Below are 24,868 nucleotides of genomic sequence, written 5' to 3'. Positions count from 1 at the left end.
ACTTGGAGCCTGCTTGGGGTTCTCTCTCTCTCCCTCTCTCTTTGCACCTCCCCTGCTGTCTCACTCTCTCTCTCAAAATAAATAAACAATAAAAAAAAAGTTAAAGGAAAGAAGACCACCTAGTCAGCTTCAAGAAAGTGTAAACCAAGTGATCTCTTCCTAGGAGTTCCCAGAGAACCGTGGTATCCTGTTCCCCTTAAGGACTCAGGGAGCCCCAGGCCATAACGACAGCCAGTCCTTATGAGGTGCACACTCTGTGAGCACTTCCCAGGCACTCACTCACTTTATCCTCACAAAAGAATTTTGAGGCATCTACATTCTTGTCCCTATTTAAAGACGGGAAACTGTGGCACAAAAAGATTAAGTCACTTTCCCGCAGTCACACGACTGGTTAACGGTGGAACCAAGATGTGAATACGGGCTTCTGGCTCCTGAGGTCCTACAAGCGTTTGCAGTAGGCACATCCACCAATGGAATGTTCCAGAAGGCACTAGCCCCAGGCCCTTCAGGAGTCCAAGAGGCCTACTTGATGGCCCTGCACAAGGTCCTCAGTGTCTCTCCAGTCCTTGGGTGTGCTTTTTCTCCATCAAGGAAATCTGGGAGGCAGCCTGCAGGGCCGTCTGTGGGAGCGGTTCGCCACAGCTGTGTGTTCACTGTCCCTCAGTGCTCGCTGCCCAGAGGGGCCAGCTGCGCGGCGTTCAGGTGCCAGGATCAGCCACACATGCAGGCTGTGGCTTTGGTTTGTTTTCAGAATCTGGGTGTCCTGGGTATGGGGGATAAGAACACTTTTTCTGTGTCACTTCCAGAGAAAAATGAAACTATACAATGAGTTCTTTCCCAGCGATACTTAATAAGCATCCAGTCGGCGATTACTGTGTGCCAGCTACAGTTCTGAGGGCCTTACGTGTATCAACTCCTCTCCTTCTTGCCACGTTCCTCTAAGAAAGCGCCCATCGTCATCCCCCTTCCTCCAGCCGGGAAATGGTGACCCGGAGGCCAAGCGACTGACTACCCAGCAGCTCTTGGCGAGGAAGGGGTTGGTGCAGGTGGGATTTGAGCCCAGCTGCTTCGATGCCACAGCCTTCAGTCTTAAGCACCGTCAGCTGTGTGGCTTTGGGCCAGCAGCTCGGCCTTCCTGAGCCTCGCTTTCCTCCCCGAGATGGGGCTCACGCCTGCCCTTAGCCCTGAGGACTGCAGATTATGGTGCCAAGGCCCTGGCACAAAGTGCTGCTGGCTTTCACACCAGCACAGGAGTCACGCGCACTTTACTCTCTAAACCCAGACACGGGAAGGAAAACAAGCAAACCAGGCTGATTTTCCGGAGACCAGTTGCACCTGGTTGCACAAAACCCTCCAGCACTGCTCTTTGCGATGCCCTTGAAGTCAAAGGCCCCTATAGGCTCCCCTCTCCAGGGAGGTTTGTGTTAATGCCCCGGTGCTGGTGAGTGTTGTTCCATCAGGTTATTTTGTCTTTTCCCGTGTGGCAAACGCAGGAGTGGATCACTGCGCGGAGCAGGACCATGGCTGTGAGCAGCTGTGTCTAAACACCGAGGAGTCCTTCGTCTGCCAGTGCTCAGAAGGCTTCCTCATCAACGAGGACCTCAAGACCTGTTCCAGTGAGTCCCCCTCTATGCTTCTCTTACACGGAAAAGGTTTGCAACACGAGTGGAAAATCTGACCGCTGCAGAGGAGGGCGCCTCGTGGTCCTCTCCTTCTCTGCTCTGGGGAGATTGCGGGGGATGTCCCCTGGGGACCGCATGCCTTGGTGGAGTGGGTGGGGGGCGGATAAGCAAGACTGTGGTCACTTGACTCCCCTCATCAGTAGCTCAGAGGCTTACTGACCACCTCAGCTGGCTGTCTGGTTTTGCAGGGGTGGATTACTGCTTGCTGAGCAACCATGGCTGCGAATACTCCTGCGTCAACACGGACACATCCTTTGCCTGTCAGTGTCCCGAGGGACACGTGCTCCGCAGTGACGGGAAGACCTGTGCCAGTGAGTGCTCTGGGTCTGGTGACCAGCGGGACTTGCCACCGGCGGTCTGTGGGTGGAGCATGTGCCAGGCTGGGCTTCGAGGGCACTGAGTGTGGGTTGAAGGCCGCTCTCAGTGATTTGAGCCCCGGTGCCGCTCCCCCTGCCTGGGAGCTTCCTCGCCCTACGCCCCAGCACAGCTTTTTCCTACTTCTGCCGTCTGCCGCGGGGCCATTTCGAAGCTGGACAGGGCCCTATGTCTTGGCCTCGTCTTCTCTACCACAATCTGGCAGAAAGTGGTAGCTGGCCTGCAATGCGCAATAATGATGGTGATGTGGACCCCTTGTTCAAGGCTGACTTCATGCCGGACACTGTGCTAAGCACACACAACCCCGAGTTCCAGCAATACTGTGGGACCCCCATCATGCGGTGAAACTGCAGCTCGGGTTAAGGAAGGAGCCTAAGGTCACCCCTTTTAGAGGGGTGGGTTCCACTCTGGTCTGTGTAACTCCAGAGTCAGTTCTGGGAGAAGGGGAGACTCCTGGGAAACCTTCCCTCTCCCATCCTCATAACCTAGCAGCAGATGGAGAAGTTGGCAGTGATGTTTCCTGGGTACATGTTTCCTTGCAGCTGGCCCCAACTCCTGCTCCATTAATTTAAAAAAAAAAAAAAAAAAAAAAAAAAAAAGCCCTTGGACCTCCCTCTCTCCTCACTCAAGAATCTTGTGCTTTCTGCCCTCCAATCCAAGCAGACTAAGGTAAAAATTTTAAAAATGGACACTTTGACAGAAGGTGTCAGCAATGGAGGAAAAGGACTATCATTTTCTTTCCCCGTCCTGCTGGTCTTTCTGGTTACAGGGCTGGCCTCCCTAACTACTGATACAATTGTGGCCACAACCTGATGTATCTACCTTTTTCTATTGTCCATTCACATGGGCAGGTGGACTGATGCAGAGCTGGGTGTGCCCCTCCATGCAGACTGTGAGAAAACATTTCCCTAGTTTGAGGCAGATTCTTGAGTCTCGACAAATGGATTATCCATTTATGGCTAACGTGTGGCTGCCTGCCTGCCAGCTGCCTCCTGGACCGCTGCTGCAGCCAGCACGGAGAGGGTGTGGGCACTGGGGTGCAGAAGGAGGGTGGGTGCGTGGAATTGCATCGACATTTGACTGCATGCCGGAGCCAGCTGCGTGGGTTTTTTTATTGGTTTGCTTTCATTTTCCATCATCTTAGATTATCCATGCCCTTCCTTTGTCCCCTCCGCTCACTGTGATCATCACGGGCTCACTATAAACTGGCTGCAGGACTTCTAAGAAATTCTCACGGCCCTTCCCAACAAGCGCTGTCCCTTTTCCTTACAATCACATGCCCCCTTCCCCTCCTTACCCAGGTCCACCGCTGATTTATGGCACTGACCCTTTTAAATGTTGCGCGTTTTCCCTTTAATTGAAGTACAATCAGAAGTGAGTTTTGATGTGTATATATCTATGTACGGTTGTGACTGTATGAAAACTTGTGAGATCCTCAGATGGGTTAGAATTATCCTTTGGGAATGGTGGTACCTAAGAGACGGTGGTACCAGCAGCTGATACATAGGCGTTGAGCTATTCCCCTAATTGAAGGCTGTCTGTCTGCCCCGGGATGATTCAGTCTGGCTGCCCTGTCCTGTAATAACGGGCTCTGTTTTCAGTGTGGCCATAGTTAACTGGGGGCTACGTTTCCCAGCTCTGTGCCAGATGACAAAGAGCCTGATGACATGACTTCAACTTTTTGGAAAAGCCCGCTGAGCTGTGGAGCAGGGGGGCCTGCTGGGGGCCCGCCAGGCCTGGCTCACTGTATGAGGGTGTCCTTCGCCCTTCAGAAGGGCAGCCTCCACATAGAGCCTTGATAGAAGATGGCCTGAAGAACCCAGAGCAGACCCAGGGTCCCAGGGCCCTGGAACTAAGTGGGCATTGTTACCCCCACACCCCTGGGCTCTCTGGCCTCTGGGATGAAACCCGTCCTCCCTTCATCCTGAACTTGGCCTCCAAGCTGTGATTGCCTAGATTCTCCCCAGGAGCCTTCCTTGCCTTGAGAGGTTGATGCACATACTAGGGGGTCAGGTGGGGAGGGTAATGGGGCAATGAGACACTGTCTTCTATGAGCTGCAGCTGAGAGGCCTCTCCCACCCTCTAGCTCCTGGTGATTTCCCTGCAGTAGACCATTGGCAAGGGCATCCCAGCCTGAGGCAAGTCCACAGTCTGGATGTGCACGGAGCACCCAGCCCACTGCACCTCCAGCTGCCCTGTCTCCACGCAGCACAGCCTTCCCTTCCCACTCTTGTGGGTGGAAACCAGCCTGCGGATGATGTTCCCCACGGGAACTTTCTGCTGCCAGGCCCCACCGGGAGCTCCTCTTCTGCACCCCCTGCCGGCACAGCTGGCCTCTCCTACCCAGGACTCGCCCTGTGGTATGGGACTCTTTGTACACATCTGAGAACTAATGTGGCAGAGTAGAAAGGATGCTCAACTGAAGAGCCCAAAGGCTGGGTTTGAACCTTGTTGCTTCCACCCTGGGCAAGAGAGTTGACCCTTTCTGGATCTGATCGCCCAACTGTCAACTTGGAATGATTATTCCTGTTGCCACGTGGCACAGGGAGAGACAAAATTTGATGTGCTTTGGGAACTTGTAAATTGACATAAACCCCTAAGGTACCCTTGCTGTGGTCTTACCTCTCACTCTCACGGTTACACTGCCCTGTACTGAGGACAAGACTGAGGCAGCGCCTTGCCCTGCGGCGTGGAGGTCTGCTTCCTAGGGCTGGGCCTGCTTCTGTGGGAGGGGTCCTAGAGATGGGCCACTCTGGGGAAGGTCACACTCAGGAGCCCAAGGGCTGCCCTAGGGCGGCCCTTGCTTCCTTGTGGCGAGGGGAGGGTGCTGGCGGGGATCTGGGCCAAAAGCTGCAGAGCACTGGGAATTCTAGTCCAGCCACCACAGGTAGGTCTGTGGAGGCCTTGTCAAGACCTGATACTCCCTGCTTGACTTTGAAGGGAAGCAGCTCCGAGCAAAGGTAAATGGGGGTGTTGTAATCTGCTCAGGCTGCCATAGCAAAGTACCATGGGTTGGGATTTTCTCACAGTTCAGGAGGCTGTAGGTCCAAGGTCAAGGTGCCAGCGTGGTCAGGTTCTGGTAAGAACCCTCTTCTTGGCTTGTGGATGGCCGCCTTCTTGCTGTGTCTTCACATGGTGGTGGGTGAGGAGAGAGTAAGCTCAAAGGGCACTAATCCCATCATGGGGTCTCCACCTCGTCTAAACCTAACTACTTCCCCAAAACCCCACCTCAAATGCCACCACACTGGGGGAGTAGGGCTTCAACATATGAATTTGGCAGGGAGGGTGGGGGAGGGGGGCACAATTCAGTCCATAGCAGGGAATGAGGGGAGAGGACCACCCTCACCCTCAATGTATTGTAAGTTCGATGGAGCAGAAGGAAGCTTAGAGGTCTTGCATTTCTTTTGTGGTAAAGAAGCAGAGGAAGGAAACTGGTGCCTCCAAGCTGGCCCTGAGGTTCGGTGGAAGAGTCAGGAATAGAACCTGGGTCCCCTGATTCAGGACCTCTTGCCCAGATTGAGATGCCCTGTAAAAGTAGGTCTCACTTCAGCTATTTTTCTGGTTTGTCTCAGCAAAAGCCATTACAGAGTCAGCAAATGATTGGCTGCTCCTAGTTTTATTATAAAAAAATGCCAGAAAATGGTGTAATTCTATCTCCCGGGCCCCGTTACCCTCTTGGCAGGCCCCTGTGGCTCTCCTCCCTCTGGGGTGGGGTTGGTTCAACAACCTCCTATGTGGAACCGCAGACACAGGATTGCCATCTGTCATCACCGCAGAGGTGCGAGTCCCCGGAACACGTGACCTTATGATCGCTGTACCACAGACATCCGTGACTCATCGGATGTGGGATCCAGATGTGAGCGCTCAGCCCGCATCCGGACACAGGGCTGCTAGATGTGGGTCCTAAAAACCTAAAAACCTGTGCTTTGTCCCGAAATGTGTCATCATCCTGATCACAAATTGTAGATCTCATTCACGCTGAGGGTTTAATTACACGTGTGGACCTGCCTCCTGAAGGTTGAAAGGTAGAGGAGGCTGCTGTTGGAGGGAAAACGTTTTCTTCCCACATCTGAGATTTCTCGAATGTCTTCTCATCCATTTCCTGTAAGTGATGGTTCCCAATAGAGTTTGTCCTCGCTCTCGTCTCTGGATTTAGTCTGGGTACTTCTGTAAGCTCTTGGTCCATTTGTTCCCATTCTCCACGGGTGTTTACCCCGTACTGTCAGTGGGCTGGGCGCATCACGCTGGGCGCTGGGCTTCTCTGGGGTTGATGCCGGTTAAGTTTCTGCCCTGACAGAGTTTAAAGTTTTTTAGGGAAGAAAGATATTAGAAACCTCTCTCGTGATGTGGAAAGAAGAGGTACCACAGAAGCATGCGCCGTGGTGGGGGGGACCTCAGCTAGTCTAGAGAAAGTTTCCGCAGAAAGAGATGTTTGACGGGCCATCTGGAGACTGAAGGAGAGAGCAAGCCAGAGATGGGGGGTATTATGGACCGAATGTTTGCATCCTCCTAAATTCATATGTTGAAATCTTAACCACCAAAGGTGATGATATTAGAAGGTGGGGCTTTGGGGGTGATGAGATCCTAAGCATGGGCGGGCCTTCATGAATGGGATTAGCGCCCTAATAAACCAGATCTCACAGAGGCCCCCTAGCCCCTCCCGCCATGTGAGGATACTAGGGGAAGTCTACAGCCTGGGAGAGAGTCCTCACGCAACCACACTGGGACCCTGATCTCAGACTTACAGCCTCCAGAACTGTGAGCTATAGATTTCTGCTGTTTCCCAGCCACCCAATCTGTGGTGTTTTGGTTTAGCAGCTGGAACAGCCGAAGACAGAGGAGGAAGAGCATCCCAGGCACAGGAAACAGCGTGTAGAGGCCCAGGTGCAGAGAGTGAACTGGAGGAAGTTGAGTGTTCAGAGTACTGAGTACCGAGCACTGAGTGCCAGAGGGTGGCGGGTGAGAACCGGACCTGGAAGGATAGGAGGGGACAGATCACCGGCAGCGTTTAGACTTCCACTAAGCTGTTTGGGGGCCTGGCCTTCCTTGAGAAAACTATTTTCTTTTGTCTTCTGTGAACCTCCCAGTCTGAGTAGACTCCACCGAGCCAGGATGACCACTGCATGTGCCACTGGAAACATGGGGGTGGTGGATTTGTGGTCTAATCACACCTTTGCCCCCAGCCCAGCTGACACGACTCACCTCTGCAGAGGGACTCTGGGAGAGTCACTTCCCCTCTCTGGTCATCGGCTTCCTCAACTGTAAAATAAAAGGCTGGACCTGTTTATTGCCCCGGCCCCTTCCAGCCCAAAGATGAGGCTAGTGCTCCAGAAACACCTGCTGAATGAATGATCTCCTTGCTGGGGTACCCACCGTTGTCCCGGGGCTGAAGGTACCCCGTGGTCATGAGTCAGGGATGGTGGCTCGCTTTGCCTGTTGCAGAAACACTGGAGTCCTTTCCTATAGGGGAGTGTCTGGCTCTGGGCAGAAGCTGACTCCAAGCTGGTTTCCAGACTTGGTTGAATAGGAAGCAGCTAGAACCCGAGCTCAGGAAGGTGACTACAGCCCATCTTCGGCATTTTCTTTTTCTTTTTTAAAGTTTTATTCCTTTAGGTAATCTCTACACCCAATGTGGGGCTCCAACACCAGACCCCAAGATCAAGAGTTGGATGCTCCTCTGACGGAACCAGCCGGGTGCCCCCCACATTTTGGCGTTTTCTAATTTACCACAGGTGGTTCCTTAATTTACGAGTGACCCAGAACATCCCTGACATGCAGAAACTGGGCGTCTTGTTGAGGAAATGTGAAGGGTACACTTTGCAAGGCTGGTGTAGGGGAGAGAGTGAGGCCCACCAGCATCCACCCTCCACAGGGTTCTCGTTTAAAACATCTACACCCGGGGCTCCTGGAGGGCTCAGTCAGTTGGCCTTGGACTTCGGCTCAGGTCATGATCTCACAGTTCATCAGTTTGAGCCCCACGTCAAGCTCTGTGCTAACAGAGCAGAACCTGCTTGGGATTCTCTCTCTCCCTCTCTCTCTGCCCCTCCCCCACTCACACTCTGTCTCTCTCTCTCTCTCTCTCTCTCTCAAAAATAAGTAAACATTTAAAAAATTAAAATAAAATAAAATAAAACATCTACACTAAACCCCTGGGAGGAGGGTCTGGTTACCCTTGATTTTCAGAGTAGAAAACAGAAAATGTCTCCTGTTACTCACCGGGTATTTACAGGGCCTGTTGTGCGTCAGGCCTTGCGCTGGGCGCTGGGAGACGGAGGGAAGGGCAGGTATGGTCTGTGGTCCCTTGATCAGAGCCCATGGGAACACAGTCTGATGAGGAGGCGGGCGAAAACCTAAACCAACATATGACTACCTGTTCAGTGACAGTGGTGACGTTACCAGAGAGGCAGATGCCTGCTGCTTGGAGGCCCTGTGTGGGGAGGTCCGGGAAGACCTCCAGAGATGGTGGGGGAGGAAGGAGAGGCAGATGGCCGTGCAGACCACAGTGGTGGGAGGGCCTTGGCTTGGTACTGAGGTACGCACTGAAAGACGGCGCTCAGAGCTGGGGAGGGCGGGCAAGATGAAGCTGAAGGGAAGGTCCTGGGAACCTTGCCAAGGATCCTGTGTCTTTTCTGAAGATCCTCAGGGTCTCAGGCAGAAGGAGGGAGTGATGGGAGAAGATGCGCCTTTTAGAAAGAGGACTCAGGACGAGACCGGAGGGCGTAAAAGGTGTGTGGGAACAAGTTAGTAGATGATGCAGCAGCCCAAGAGGAAGACAGTGGTGCTTGGTTCGTGGTGGTCGAGGTGTAGAGTAATCTAGACACTTGAGAGGGTCTCTGAGCATAAGGTCTGAGTCTGCTGCCACATCCCACCCCTGGTAGTTTATTGGCATCATCTGTGGGGCTTTTAAAACAGCCAGGCATCCAGGAAGCACCCTAGCCTCCCTGAAGCAGAGAGCATCTTACGCTGATGTAACATCATTAGAAGACAATTTGGAAATGCTCTTACCTTTTAACTAGACATTTCTGCTTCTGGATATTTATCTTTCAGATATACCTTCACATTGCATGTAAAACCACGTGCACAAGAATATCCACTGCAGTGAATTTCATAATGCTAGAAGACTAGGCACCACCTAAATGCCCATCCAATAAAACATTGATTAAATGAATTATGGTACGTGCTTTAAAAGTAATGAGGTAGGGGCACCTGAGTGAGCATCTGGCTCTTGATTTTGGTTCAGGTCATGATCCCAGGGTGGTGGGATCGAGCCCCACATCTTAGTGTGGAGCCTGTGTAGAATTTTCTCTCTCTCTCTCTCTCTCTCTCTCTCTCTCCCCACCACCTCCTGCCCCTCTCGCCCACTTACACTCTCTCTCTCAAAAATTTTTTTGTAATTTATTTTTTATTTTTTTATTTTTAAATATTTATTTTTGAGACAGAGACAGAGCATGAGCAGAGGATGGGTAGAGAGAGAGGGAAACACAGAATCTGAGACAGGCTCCAGGCTCCTTGCTGTCAACACAGAGCCCAATGCAGGGCTTGAACTCACAAACCATGAGATCATGACCTTAGCTAAAGTAGGATGCTTAACCTACTGAGCCACCCGGGTGTCCCCCCACCCCCGCCCCAAGAATTTTTTTAAAAAAGTAATGATGTAGACTGTCAAAGGTGAGAGAAAGGCATGCTCTTCATTGTAAACGCTTTGTTTCCCATAAGAATTTTTATTTAAATTTTAACTTATTTTTAGAATAGATCAGTGGTTTACATGGTTGAAAAGCCAAAACAATACAAAAAGACATACACTAAGAAGGTTTGCTCCCCCTCTTGCCTTTCCATCCCATTCCCTACCTCCAGTTCCTATCCATACGTGGTGGTAGCCAGCCTCCAAGATGGCAGCCGGAGATCCCCATCTCCTGGGATTCACACACTTGTGTAGTCCCCTCCCTCACTGTTGGTCTGTGTGACCAATAGCATATGGAAAGAATGATGGCTTGTCACTTCTCAAATTAAGTTATAAAAGACACTGTGGCTGCTATAGTGAGTGTTCTCTCATTTCTTGGATCATTCAGTTTGGGGGAAGCCTTGTTGTAAGCTGCCCCGTAGAGAGGTCCACGTGCTGAGGAACTGAAGCCTCCAGCTAATAGCCAGTGAGAAACCTAATCCTGCCAATAAAGACGTGAGTGTGCTCAGAAGCACGTCCTATAGCTTCACTAGAGCCTTGAGATCACTGCAGCCCCAGCCAACAGCTTGACTGCAGGCTCATGAGAGGCCCTGAGTCAGAACTGCCCCGATAAGCCGCTCCTGGATTCTAGACCCCCAGGAACTATGTGAGATAAGAAATGTTATTTATTTTAAGGTAGGTTTTGGGTAACTTGTTCCATAGCGACAGATAGCTAATACACCATTTTCATTCGTTTGTTCTTTATGAAGATGTTTCTTTATGTGAGTAAAAGCCAATATATTATTTCCTCCCTTTTCTTACACACACAAAAAATGGTATACTGTATATACCCCATTCTATGACTTTTTTTTCTTCACTCAACGATATATTGGACGTTTCATACCATTACATAGAGAACGTTCTCATTCTTTTTGCGGCTGCTTACTGAATATTTACTCAGCTAGTCCCATATTGCTGGGTGCTTGGGTTGCTTCCCCCTTGTCATTATTACAAACAGTGCTGCCTCAGACAACTTGAAAGTATATCCCTTCATATGGTACAAGGGTATCTGCAGGAGAGAATTCCAGAAGCAGAGTTGCTAGGTCAGAGGTACATTTTGTAACTTTGACAGATATTGCCAGACACCCCTCCTTAGGGGAAGTATGCCCTTTAATACATTTGCATTCTGAATCGTGTGTCTGTTTTGCCTTTAAAAAAATCTCTGCCCGTGATTCTGATGCTCGTGTGAGATGGAGAACTCACCACTGCTCTACGCTTAACTGATCAGATGCTCCGAAGGGGCAAGGAGGGAAAAGGTTAAAAACCCAAACTCTGCACATGCTTTAAAAGCATGCACCCAATAAGGTTTCAAACAGCTGCTAATAGGAATACCCAGAAGAACTCAGAAGCTGGGCCGGGAGCTCCTGTGATGGTCTATAGCCAAGGGTGACGTAGACAGTGGCTTTGGGCTCAGCAGGCTCCTGATAAAGGAAAGCAGCTCCCATCTGCCGGGGGCAGGTGCGGACCACCGTGGCTCAGGCGGTATGTGGGGAGACTCAGCCACTCTTCTCAATGGCAGTCTGACATGAAGCTGAGAGGACAGGACAGGGCATGCGGGGGGAAGCTCCAGAAAGAAGAGGTGTGGTGGGTTGAGGGGGTGAGTATTTGTCTGGATTATGGCTTGACAAGGCTGGACTGAAAGAGTTATAGCTATTTTATTATGTTGGAAGATGGAGTATTCTTGATATAAATTTACGGTGGAAAAAAATGCTCACCTCCACAGCCAGCCAGCTGTCTGTATTATGGATCACTCAATTATATTTCCACTCAACACTATGTGAGGAACTACCCCAAGCCATCAGGGGGTGTTCTGCATTAATCAAGAGTCTAGATTGTGCTCAGAGAAGTAAGTCATTTTCAGAGCAAACGGGACAGCCCAGCTCTGCTTCGACTCTCTTCTGCAGTTATCATTTTAGTTACTGCAACATTTTCCCATCGGTCAAAGGTTCTGGCAGCACTTCCGCCCAAAGGAAGACACAGGCAAATTTCCCTCCATGTTTGAAAGCTCACTTTAGGAGACAGCAATGCAGTGTCGTTGGGGAAAACGTGCAATTTATTGTCAGAAGATTACATTTTGAGTCTTGGCGGTATCACTTAGTAGCAATTGACCTTGGCAAGCCATTAACCTTCCCAAACTTCGGCTCCCAGCTGGTAAGTGAGAATAACAACAGCTGCCTTCACTACCCCACAGGGTGCTTCTCAGGACTCCCCTCCGAAAAAGAAATACTGCAAAAATGGCTTAGAAATAAATGTGTGGTCCGTGACTGATTATAGCAGTGATTATGTACTTCAGAGCCTTTATTTAACCACGTCAGTGCCTCTCCATTGTAAAATTCTTCTCGATCTGAAATGATTGGCGTCGACTCTCGGAACTGGGTGTCGTTCTTATAAAAAGTCACTTCCCACGTGTCCTCAGTGTCAGACTTCTCCAACGTCAGCTTGGTTTGCACAGATGCACTAACAGAAGCCACGCCAGCCCTGTGGACGGCAAAGCCATTCGTTCTGCTGTGTCCCACAAGCTCAGTGATCCGTGACTCTTCCGTCACATCCATATGAAGGTGGTCCCTTCATATCATCCCATCAGCAAAGCGTGTGGGCTCCACCTTCAGTAATCAGCCAACAGACTGACCACGTGCCACCATCCTGGTCGGGGCCACCAGGCATATTGTGGGAGGTTTCTTCCAGCTTTCTGTCCTCCATCTTCGCCCACGCCAAGGGCTCCTTTTTTTTTTTTTTTAATTTTTTTAATGTGTATTTATTTTTGAGACAGAGGGAGACAGAGCGCAAGTCGGGGAGGGGCAGAGAGAGAGGGAGACACAGAATCCGAAGCGGGCTCCAGGCTCCGAGCTGTCAGCACAGAGCCCAATGCAGTGCTCGAACTCACAGACCATGAGATCATGACCCGAGCTGAAGTCGGGCACTTCACCGACTGAGCCACCCAAGTGCCCCGGCTCCTTTTATAACAAAGCCACTCATGTCCCTGCACTGCTTAAAATCCGCCAGTGCCCCTTTCTCACTCAGATCCCCCTGCTGCCTGCGAATCCCACATGGTCTGACGCTTCTGGCCTCACTGGCCTTGTCGCCTGCCAGGCTTGCATTGCTGGGGTCACGCTAGTCTCTTTGCCTTTCTTAAAACATGCCACACACACTCCTACCTCTGCAGTTTGCAAATGCTGTTCTTTGCTGAGGGTGCGGTTCTCTCCAGGTACCACACACTCACTGGTCTCATCAGGGCTCTGCTGAGTGTCACTGTATCTGACTGCAGCGGGACTTCCAGCCCGGGCACGTTCTCACTCCCTTATCCTGCTTTTCTCCGTGGCGCTTTGCCCATCTGATACATAGATTTGTCTATCTGTCTCCCCCCTTCCCTTCCCACGCCTGCTGTCCAATGTAAGCTTCTCAACAGCAGAAACTTTGTTTTATTCTTTGTTAAATCCCCAGAGCCTAGGAGGGTGCCTGACTGGGAGTAGGGGCTCGGGAAGTAGTTGATGACTGAATGGACAAGTGAAGAAGGGATTACCTAAGGGTGACACATACGTGCATACATGCGTAGATATGTAGATAAGTTCATGTTACAATCGTATATGATAGCCAGTGAAGTTTAACTTATTTTCTAGCATTTATAAGCCATTTATATCTCTCCTGTTATGAATGGTATTTCATGTCTTTTGTTCATTTTTCCTATGGAGACGATTTTGTCTTATTCACTATATATGAACAATTTTTGTTCATAGACACGTTTTCTGTTTTGAAACATGCATTGTGGGATAAGACACTGCTTTAATTTAAGGTGTCTAAAATGTCTTTTAAGATTGAATAAGTCACTGATGTATGTATGAATCATTTCCTTCTTCTGTTTTTCTTATTCCAACTGGATTCTCAGAATTGGACCCCTGTGCTCTGGGCGACCATGGTTGTGAACATTCGTGTGTGAGCAGGGGAGACTCTTTTGTGTGCCAGTGCTTTGAAGGCTATATACTCCGGGAAGATGGGAAAACCTGCAAAAGTAAGTTTCTGCTGGAGTTGCCTCACATTCCTGTGTCTGTTCTCTGCATGAATTCCGCCTTCCTGATCTCTGTTTAAATCAGTTATCTCCCGGAGCCAATGCCACACGACTACTAAATGTAATGTGGGGCCCTGGATGGAATCAGAAAAAAGGTAAAAACTAAGGAAATGTAAACCAACCAGGGACTTTAGTTGGTATTCATGGATCAGTATTGGTCCGTTTATTGTAACAAATGTATCACACTAATGTAAGATGCCCACACTAGTGGAACTGGATATGGAGTCTCTAGGAACTCTCTGGGCTATCTTCCCAGGTTCTCTAAATCTAAAACTGTTCTAAAAAATGAAGTCTGTTGAAAGAAAACAAACAAACACATGGACGAATGACAAAAGTCAATGCTAGAGCTACAAGTGAAGTTGCTTATTTATACCCTGTGGCAAGAAGGTTGTGCTCTAAGAGAAAGACAGTCTGAAATCCAAGAAATCCCAAGATCATTTACTAGCTGGACAAGTTGCTTAACTTCTCTGAGCTTCTCTTTGCTTATCTTCTTTTTTTTAAGTTTATGTATTTATTTTTGAGGGAGAGACAGAGAGACAGACAGAGAATCCCAAATGGACTCCACGCTGTTAACACAGAGCTGGATGAAGGGCTCAGACTCATGAACTGTGAGATCCTGACCTGAGCCAAAATCAAGAGTTGGACGCCTGACTGAGCCACCCACGTGCCCCTGTTCATCTTTAATAATATTGTTATTGCTGGTAGCACGAATCTCTCACAGAGACTACCTTATGATGAGTCTATTCTTACATCCCAGGAAGCAAAGTCTCTTCGAGGGGCCATGATACGCCTCTGTTTAACCCAAAGGGGAGCGTGTAACTCTGAGCAAATGATTTTCATTCCTATCGGTCATTTTCTCCACAAGCTTCTCAAAGCACTTTACAAAGAGCAACTCGTGTTGATAGATTTGAAGAAAACGTAGGTAACTGGAATTATTACAGGAAACATAAGGCTCCAAGAGGTTAAGTGATTCTCTAAAGTCATGTGTCAGGGACAAAGCCAAAATTAGATTTCAATGCCACTAATCTAAATTGAGGTTTAATCTTCTAAGTAATCATGACATACCAAAGGTGTTTCCTTTTGATATCAGAAACTGCATCTGCAGAAAGCTGATGATTGAATGAATTTAATGAGACACCGAAGTAGGTGCTGGTGAGTGGGGGGGGGGTGATACTGAGGAAGTTTGAAGAAGCTAAATTAGAGCCACTGAACTTCATCCTTAATTTTATCTTCCTCCCATGGACCACTGAGCTCAAGGAGCCCCGGGGTATGTGGTGGCCGAGGTGGATGGATCCTCCAAGGTGAAGCCTGGGGGAAATTTCTGTTGGCGAAATTGTTGTAACTTGCTGTGCTGTCCCCAGGGAAAGATGTCTGCCAAGCCGTAGACCATGGCTGCGAGCACATTTGCGTGAACAGTGATGAGTCGTACATCTGCAAGTGCCGGGAGGGGTTCCGGCTTGCCGAGGACGGGAAACGCTGCAGAAGTAAGTGGCCTCAAGGTAGAGATCAACTTTTCCGTCTGTGGGACTTGGACAGTTACATAGCTGCATTTAATATTTAAAATCTTCCTTTATAATCAATGTTACAATGACAAGTTCCTGCCTTGGGTGCTCTGAAAGTGTTTGTTGGGGAGCAGACTTAATTCTTCAGGAATTTCTCAGTCAAGGTCCTGAGCTGTCAGGCTCTTGGCTTCTGTCCGTTTTCTCCCAGTTGCTGGCCCTTCCACAACCATTATGTGGATGCCCAGAGCCTCCCACAGAGCCTGGCTAATCTTTGGACAGTTAGAATCTCTGCCAGCAATCACTATGAGGATCCAAGGATAATTACAGTGCTTTTTCTTCTTGGAAGACCTTATAAGTAAGGGTAGAGGGTGAGAGAGGGACTAAGGGATTTTCTGTGGGTTTTAGATATTTTTTTAATGTTTATTCATTTTTGAGGTACAGAGAGAGACAGAGCATGAGCGGGGGAGGGGCAGAGAGAGAGGGAGACACAGAATCCGAAGCAGGCTCCAGGCTCTGAGCTGTCAGCACAGAGCCTGACGTGGGGCTTGAACTCACGGACCGTGAGATCATGACCTGAGCCAAAGTCAGACGCTCGACCGACTGAGCCACCCAGGCGCCCCTCTGTGGGTTTTATTTATCCATTTTCCTCTATCATTTTCTTCTGTATGTCACTCAGTACAGATTGTGAGAGTTTACTTAGAAGGTATATTAGGGCTTCCCCAAAGAAACAGAACCAATAGGGTGTGTGTGTGTGTGTGTGTGTGTGTGTGTGTGTGTGTGTGTACGCATATTTACAGAGATAGAGGCAGATGGAGAGAGAGAGAAAATCTGATATCAGGGCAGGGTAGCAGACTGGAGACCTAGGAAGAACTGATGTTGCAGCTTTTATCCAAAGGCAGTCTCGAAGCAGAATTCCTTCTTCCTTGAGGTACAGGTGACAGGGATTCAGTCTTCTTTCTCTCTCTCTTTTTTGTTAAAAATTATTTATTTTTAGAGAGAGTGTGTGTGAGAGAGCTGGGGAGGGGCAGAGAGAGAGAGAGAGAGATTCCCAAGTAGGCTCCATGCTGTCAACACAAAGCCTGATGCGGGGCTCAAACTCACGAACCATGAGATCATGACCTGAGCTGAAACCAAGAGTTGGATGCTTAACCGACTGAGTCACCCAGGCTCCCCCAGTTTTCTGTCTTTTAAAGCCTCCAAATGGTTGCATGAGGCCAGCTCTATGGACCGTATTCTGCTTTACTCAAAGTCTAATGATTGACATGTTAATCTCATCTAAAAAATACCTTCACAGCAACATCTAGACTGGTGTTCGACCAAATAGCTGGGCACCATAGCCTAGACAAGGTGACAAATAAAATGAACCATCACAGCATCCAGAGAGAGACAGATGGAGACACATGCACCCAGTGGAGTGGGCACTAGGAGAGCACAGGGCAGGGATCTTTCTCCACTGTGAGATTCTGAGCTGCTAATCCCTATTTGGGGGACTTTTGAAGCCGTCTTGCTTTTATGACACTCTGCTCCAGTGGGCAGGATGGCTCTGTTTTAGTTAAGACAAAATCAGTGCATTTGCTTTTGAAGTTGATTCGGGGGAATCTCCTCCCAGACTCCCTTGAGACAACTGGGGGCGTCCCACATGTCAGCAAAGCCGGGTTGAATGGAGCCCACGTTCCTCATTCCTCCACTGGGAAGAGGGGCTTCTACCTTTAGCAAGAGTTCTGTTGGAACGGCTGAGTCCAGGGATGCCCGTGGGACCCTGGCGGAAGTCTGCAGGCCTCCCTGCGCCCTCCTGTCTTGCCTTCATTCTGCACTGTGGGGACCACGTCCACGGCTGTGCTCCTTGTGTCTGCCCGAACTGTCGGCTCATGATTTTATTTCTGTAAACGCAGGCGTCCACACGGACACCATTTGTTCCTGCAGCGTGTTTTTTGCTAAGTTGAGTGGTTATACACTTGTACACCAGGCACGACGCCTACTTCTTGGAATTTGGTCACTAGGTCAGACACCCCCATTCCCACTTCTGCGGGGATCTGGAGTGACTAACCCCATTCTACCGGAAGCTTTCTTTCTATGGAGCTAACGACAGAAAAGAGCCACAGGCTTTCATGTGATGGGGGAGGAGTGCACAGGGGACAGCCGTCTCAGCTGTGCTCTCAACTTGCCCTGTTGACCTCGGGCAACTCCACGACATTTTCTGAGTTTCTTCATATATACACAGCTCTAATTGTGCCTGCTTTTCTCTCCTCACAGGACGTTGTGAAGCTTGAAGGGTGTGACTACTCTGAAATGTTTAAAGTACCTCACACATTAGAAATGCTCATTAATTAAGGCTGGGGTGTTTGGGATATCTACGGGGAAAAATCAGTAGCTTGGGAAAATCAAAACCCAAAGCAACTTCATATGATTCCAAAAATTAATAAGAAATACAGGACACCCGCTCACCCATCTTACCATTCAGGCTTGTGGGGGCTGGGGCTTTCTGAGAGGAAACTCCTCCCTTTCCACTTCCTGTCCTGAGTATTAAAACGAAGAAGGTCTAGGAATGCCTGGGTGGCTCAGTCGGTTGAGCGTCTGACTTCAGCTCAGGTCATGATCTCACGGCTCGTGGGTTCGAGCCCCACGTCGGGCTCTGTGCTGACAGCTCAGGGCCTGGAGCCTGCTTTGGATTCTGTGTCTCCCTCTCTCTCTGCCCCTCCCCTGCTCGTGCTCTCTCTCTGTCTCTCTCAAAAATAAATAATAAACACTAAAAAAAAATCTTAATAAAAAAGGCTAATTCTCCTTTATAATAAGGATGGGTTTTTTAAAAGTGGATTCCTTCTGTGGTCTGTCCTGACTTGACCATTCAGTCCGGCTCATTCCTGCATGGATGGGGTTTCTCAACTCTCTGCATTTCCCTCAGGGAAGGATATCTGCAAATCGACCTACCACGGCTGTGAACACATTTGTGTTAATCGTGGCAACTCCTACATCTGCAAATGCTCAGAGGGATTTGTTCTAGCTGAGGATGGAAGACGGTGCAAGAGTAAGTCATCTGAACTTGGATTTCTGCTTTAATTTGGTTTGGGAGCAATTGCTCTTTGGAGTATTTTCAGGAAACAAATCCCTCACCTCTCTGCTTGTCTCATAATGGAGTTTAAAGCACCTGTGGAAAAACTTTTGGTTTTAGTTGACAGCAAGTTCACTATCAGCCAAAAGGCTAGAGTAATCTTAGGGTGAATAAGAATATCTGGAAACAAAGAGGTAAGACTTGTCTTCTGCTCTGTGCCAGGGAATGACATTCAGTTCTGGGCATTGCATTTTAGGAAGAGAGAGATAGAGCAAAGTTTAAACATTAAAAAACAAACAAACAAAAAACCAATAAAACAAAAACAAAAAAAAAAACCCCAAGGTAGCAGAAAAAAAATCTTAAGAAAATTATTTTATAATCCTCAGAATAGAGAAGACCTTTCTAAACACAACATAAAACATAAAAACCATTTTTAAAAAAGAGCTGATGTATAGTGATAGATTAAAGCTATGATACCTTTTTTTTCTTACCTATTACAGAGATCAGAAAGGTTGATGAGTCCTTATGTTGACAAAGGTCTAGTGTAATAGGCAGTCATAAAGTTATCAACTGGGTGTCTGAATTGGTACCAACATTTTGGAGGGCAGTTGGGCAATATTTTATTTTAATTTAAAGTTAGACAGTACAAGTTGGGGAGGGCCAGAGAGAGAGAGGGAGAGAGAGACTCCCAAGAAGGCTCCACACTGTTAGTGCAGAGCCCACAAAGCTGTGAGATCATGACCTGAGCTGAAACCAAGAGTCGGACACTTAACTGACTGAGCCACCCAGGGGCCTCTGGCAATATTTTAAAGGCAATTCCACTTCTATTTGTGTTATGTAAATATAGAGAGATATAGATATACACACACATACATATATACATATACATATACCCTTTTGTAATGTTTGAATTCAGTTCCAGTATATGTATTATTTTTTAGGAAAACATATTTAAAGAAAAAGGATAGTGACAAGCAAGATTTAGAAACCATCACAGTGACAATGTTCATTCAGTATGATGTCAAGTGAAAAATGAAGGAAGAAGCGGGATCTTTATAGAAAAAGACCTAAGGTACCGTTCAAATGCCAAAGTGACAGTGACTTCATTCATGATCTATAACATACCCCCAGGGAAAGAAAGAACAGTGAAGAGAAACTACAGCCCAGAAGCAGGACAGAGACACTTTCAGGGAAGCCGTGTGATTAATTAGTTAAGATCATGAGCTTTGAGTCAGGCAGACCCAGACTTTGACCCTATTCTTAGTACTCGTGTGACCTTGGACAAATTATTTAACTTCTCTGAGTCTCCGTTTCTTCAGCTATAATATGAGGATAATACCTCACAGAAATGTCATGAGAAATCAGTGAGATCAGGTATTCGAAGGTTCTTAGCCCAGTGCTGGCACATACTAATTGCTTGACAAGTGGCAGCTCTTGTAATCATCAACCGCAGAGATGTCCAGAGATGGGGCTTTAATGGTGAAGTGATGACTTCTCCATCAGGAAAGGTGTTCAGGTCCGGGCTGAACTGGCTGCTGGGTAGGGATATTGTAAAGATGCAAGCAACACGAGGGCTGCACGAGTGACTTTAACGGTCTTGTCCAACCCTGAAATTCTGGAACTCTGTGAAAATTATGTTCTGAAAGCAAATCACAGCTCCATTGCAGTCTCCTTGACTTAACTACCAAAAGAAAATGCTCAGCTGCAGTTGGAGTGACCGTCCTGCAAACGAGTAGCCAGCAAGGGAGCTATCATTCTTCCCAGGTCTGAAAGCAAAAATCTAGCACTTCTTGCCTTGTGCTCTTCCACTCTACGTAGTGTTCTTATTTTGTGGAGAAGCCTTCTGTGCCTCTGTGCATGGAGGCTGCAGGTACTGATTTTGTTCTGTTAAGAAGAGTGTGTGGGGGAGGGGAGAAAACAGACCTACTGCTGGGAAATTATTCCAGTCTTTTTGCAATCTGCTAGAGAGCCCTGTGCATGCCTCCTGAGAGTCTTCCTTCCTTCCTTCCTTTCTTTTTTCTTCCTTCCTTCCCTTTCCTTTCCTTTCCTTCCTTTCTTTTCTTTCTTTTTTTCTTCCTTCCTTTCGATTCAAGAATAGGCTATGAATGTAAATGAAGCTCTGAACTGACCTTTCTTCTTTTACTAATAAGCAATCAATAAGTTAAATAATAGGGACAAGAACTTAATGGGAAAGGAGAACTCAATCCCCCAACGCGCGCGCGCACACACACACACACACACACACACACACACACACTGCATATTATTTGGGCCCATGCCCAGAAATAATTTTGCTTTTGTGTGTCCGTGTTTATATTGTTTCTATTGTTGTGCTCTACTTTCAAATATTAGACAACTGCTTGATATATAAAAGAGAATGTTATATCACATACTGTAGACCGTTTGAAATGAGATCATTCATTCAGGATCTGTAAATTTGTTTTATGCGGCCCTAAATAATAAAGTCTGTCCATGGCCAGATTGCTTAAGTAGTCATGTAGAGCTTTCCTGCCAACCATCTGAGTTGCCTGAATAGCTTCCATATAGATCGAGAATTCACAGTGATGATTCATTTTTCAGCCTGAATAGGTCAGGAGGCTACTTATAGGTGTGCTCCCCAATGGGCACCACCTCTGTCATTTAATCTGCCAACAAGCATTTATTGAACAACTGCTGCGTGCCAGGTATGGGGGTACAGAAGTGAGACCAGAGGAGGAACTTGCAGACCAGAGAGATCGACACATCCTCAGGTAGCTAGTGTGCCATGTGGACTGTACCAACTACCCTGGACTCTAAGCACTTTCATGTGGGGGATTTTGCCTTGGTCCCTCTTGCAATCCTGCCTGCTGCCTTGCGTGAAGCAGGTGCTCAAGAAGCCAATTTTCGTTGAATACATTAGCCGTTATTAGGAGTACACAGAGAGAGAGTAATACAAGCTGGGTTCCTAGGGAGAACTCCCTGGAAGAGATGATGGCTGAGCTGAATTTAAGGATTTCCTTCTCTGCCGTCTGTCAGAATGCCAGCACTGGGGTGATGTCACCCTCCTGGAGGGAAGTTATAGGAATCTTTTGGAAGCTGTCAGGCCCTACAGTACTCTAGACACAGTCCCCGCCAGACTTGGCTGTCAGTGACCCAGAGTACGGTGTGGACCTGATTCCCCTGACGACTTGTGCCTCTGTTGTGTGATTTTGCTTACGAAAAACACTCTTTTTATCAATTTAACAAGCCACACGGGAAGGCAAATTGTGAAAATTATCGTGGCTCCTGACTCCCACACCTTCCGCCTGCCCCGTGTATTATCTGAAGAACAAAGGTAGTTCTCCAAAGTGGCTCGGCCTCCAACTGCAGCGTAGTTTTCTTCTATGTGACCCTTTAACTACCTCACCTTTCCTCTCCTTCCTGCAGGATGCACTGAAGGCCCAGTTGACCTGGTCTTCGTGATCGATGGATCCAAGAGCCTCGGAGAAGAGAATTTTGAGATTGTGAAGCAGTTTGTCACTGGCATTATAGATTCCTTGGCGATTTCCCCCAAAGCTGCTCGCGTGGGACTGCTCCAGTATTCCACGCAGGTCCGCACAGAGTTTACCCTGAGAAACTTCAGCTCGGCCAAAGACATGAAGAAAGCCGTGGCCCACATAAAATACATGGGCAAGGGCTCTATGACCGGGCTGGCCCTGAAACACATGTTTGAGAGAAGTTTTACCCAAGTAGAAGGGGCCAGACCTCTCTCCGCACGGGTGCCCAGAGTGGCCATCGTGTTCACAGATGGACGGGCTCAGGATGACGTCTCGGAGTGGGCCAGTAAAGCCCAGGCCAACGGTAATAAGGGATGGAGGTGTGGCTTACATCACTTCAGGTTCGGGTTTCTTAAACTCACCGGGTGGTCAAAGGGTGGTGGGTGACAGGAGTGAGAGCCTCTGAGCACTGGGAGAGGCTTCGCGGCAAGTGCTCATTCACCTGTGCTGCACTGCCACCTAGAGGCTGTAAAGGGAGCCCGCGGGCGTCCAGGACTTGGGAGGCGGGCGTCTTGCGGGCTGTGCTGTTAGTCTAGACACCAAACCCGCCTGACTAGTCACCAACTGCGATTTCCCAGTGTGTGACCTCCAGGGGAGAGAAGCGAGTCTGCACGTGCTGTTTAACCACAGATAGATATATGACCGTTTCCAAACACTGGTCTGGTGGCTTTAGAATCACCTCAAGAGTTTGGTAAAAATAGATTCCTGGTGGGAGGAACTTTTGCTGATACTTTTTTTTTTTAAACCAGTGCTTCAGGTGAACTCTGAAAGCACAATAGCCTTCTGATAGCGAACACTCTTGTGTTTGTAGGAGGCAAAAGTTAGCTTCTGAGAAAATCAAAATGTTGGAAGAGATTACCACTCTAGGCTCTTATTCAGGCAAGCACAGCCGTACAAGCACAGTGCCTAAGGTGGGGGAGACGGGGACTTGAGCTCACGTGAGTTGTGCAGAGATGTGAAGTATGGCAGAGGAATACGGCTTTCCGAAAAGGAAACCCGAAAGCTAGGATGGTCGGGAGAGGTAGCGGAAGGTGAAGTGACTGGATTCCTCGGGGAGATGAGGAAACTTGAGACTTTGCAGCAGTTTGCTTGAAAGCCACTTTCTTTAAGAACTTGTTGAGGGTGCATTGCTTTAACAAGTCCTATATGGGGGGAAAGGGTGTGCAGACCAGGCCTTCGCCTAAGACTTTATGGAGCCGTTCCCTGACCAGGCATGGCACATAGGACGTGTGTGACTAATCTGAGTCCATGAACAAGGAGAGAAAGTACTAGCAATCCCGTTAGTGAACTCCATTCCTCCCCACAGAAAGGCTGGCTCACACTGACATTCAACGACGCTTTGTGAAGGAGGCCATTTTATTGGTATTGTACCTCCTCTTTCTATTGTCCAAGAATAGAACATTGACTCCTTTTCCTCTAGCCCAATAGAATAGTAGCCACAAAAAGTGTCCTGTTCTAAATTATCTGAGTGGACTGTGAAACTGGCTGCTCATACTCAGTTCCTCTGCTTCCAGACTAGCTTGCTAGAGCTCATGTCAAACCCATGAACCCCACTAGCCTGCATTTTTAAAGTTTATTTCTTTATTTTGAGAGAGAGAACAAGTGGGGGAAGGGGCAGAGAAAGGAGAGACAAAATCCCAAACAGCGCAGAGCCTGATGCGGGGCTCGAACTCATGAACTGTGAGATCCTGACGCCAGCTGAGATCAAGAGTTGGATGCTGAATCTGCTGCACGACCAGGTGCCCCACCTCTACCCTGCATTTTTAAAGCGCACACGGGGAAGCATCTTGTTTCCAAAGACAGTGGTTAGCCCTCTTATTTGTCCCATTAAGACCCATCTACCTTACTCTTTCCCCTACTTAAATTTCCACAAATCACCCAAAGACAGGTAAGTGGTAGGTGAAATTTGGTTCTAAAATCAACAAGATATGGGGCGCCTAGGTGGCTCAGTCAGTTAAGCATCAGACTTCATCTCAGGTCCTGATTTCATGGTTTGTGGGTTCGAGCCCCACATCAGGCTCTGTGCTGACAGCTCAGAGCCTGGAGCCTGCTTCAGATTCTGTGTTTCCCTTTCTCTCTGCCCCTCCCCAGATCACGCTATGTCTCTCTCTCTCAAAAATAAACATTAAAAAAACTTTTTAACCAACATGATTTACCTGAAGTGACATCCTCTGATGACTTTAATTATTCCTATGCATAGCTAATATAATCTTAAAATAGTAGTTCTCCTTTTTAGGGAGTTTGATCAGGTCACTGGGCTCCTGGACAAATATGTTGAACTCGCCTATTGACCTTATACAGACTTAGAACAAGACATAACTCTTTCCCCTTGGCTTAAAGAGCCATTTTTATGTGTATTTAAAATAAAAAAAAAATGTAGCCTAATGAATTAGCCAGAGCAAGATATCAGTGCTAAAAAAATGTTGAAAATCAAGCAGAATTTAAGTTCTTACCATGTTTTACTTTCAAGTGAAGCACCTATGGAGGAAGGCAGTCTAGTGATTTCTGTTGTTTAGAAAAGCTTTTGGAGCAATTTCATGTCCCTGTTGAAATCTAAGGTTGGTACTTGGGTTTGTTCTTTCTTTCACACTTTGGGGATTTCCACTGGTCTGCAGATTTCCCTTTTCAGTTTAGCACCCCTCATAAGGCTTTGTCCTTCCAAGAGATGTGAGTGGAAAGCAGCTTCCCCTGCCCCGCCCTCCCACCCCCTCCTTTAAGGATCCTGTCCTGTACCTTGGAGAAGTAGAATCTAGGTTAGAAGGTTATAAATTGACCTGTTTCTTAGAATTCTCCCCGAAGAGATTCCCATTTAGTAAGCCATAAGATAGTGCTCTTTTCTACTCTATCCCTAAGGCTAATTCAGGCAGAAGCTGAAGGTTTGTTAAATGACCTTGCCCTGAGCTGATCAACAGGTTGGTGGTCTAGCTCCCAACTTCCCCTAGAGGTTTCACCTTCCTCCCTC

General features: G+C 48.1%; 1 protein-coding gene across 2 annotated transcripts in view; it reads left to right on the top strand.

Moving 5' to 3' along the window:
- The window catches only part of MATN2 (matrilin 2), a 122,214-nt gene that overhangs the window by 92,516 nt on the left and 4,830 nt on the right, over nucleotides 1-24,868 (top strand). For both annotated transcript variants that reach the window (XM_032591931.1, XM_032591930.1), the window contains exons 8-13: nucleotides 1,494-1,616; nucleotides 1,871-1,993; nucleotides 13,661-13,783; nucleotides 15,202-15,324; nucleotides 18,245-18,367; nucleotides 21,797-22,210. In XM_032591931.1, coding sequence (XP_032447822.1) covers nucleotides 1,494-1,616; nucleotides 1,871-1,993; nucleotides 13,661-13,783; nucleotides 15,202-15,324; nucleotides 18,245-18,367; nucleotides 21,797-22,210 — 1,029 coding nt within the window. The remainder of the gene's footprint in view (nucleotides 1-1,493; nucleotides 1,617-1,870; nucleotides 1,994-13,660; nucleotides 13,784-15,201; nucleotides 15,325-18,244; nucleotides 18,368-21,796; nucleotides 22,211-24,868) is intronic.

Source organism: Lynx canadensis, chromosome F2 (genome assembly GCF_007474595.2).
Source record: "Lynx canadensis isolate LIC74 chromosome F2, mLynCan4.pri.v2, whole genome shotgun sequence".
NCBI classification, from domain to species: Eukaryota; Metazoa; Chordata; class Mammalia; order Carnivora; family Felidae; genus Lynx; species Lynx canadensis.
The sequence above is the reverse complement of the archived record's forward strand: the minus strand, read 5'-3'. Positions and strand labels throughout refer to the sequence as shown.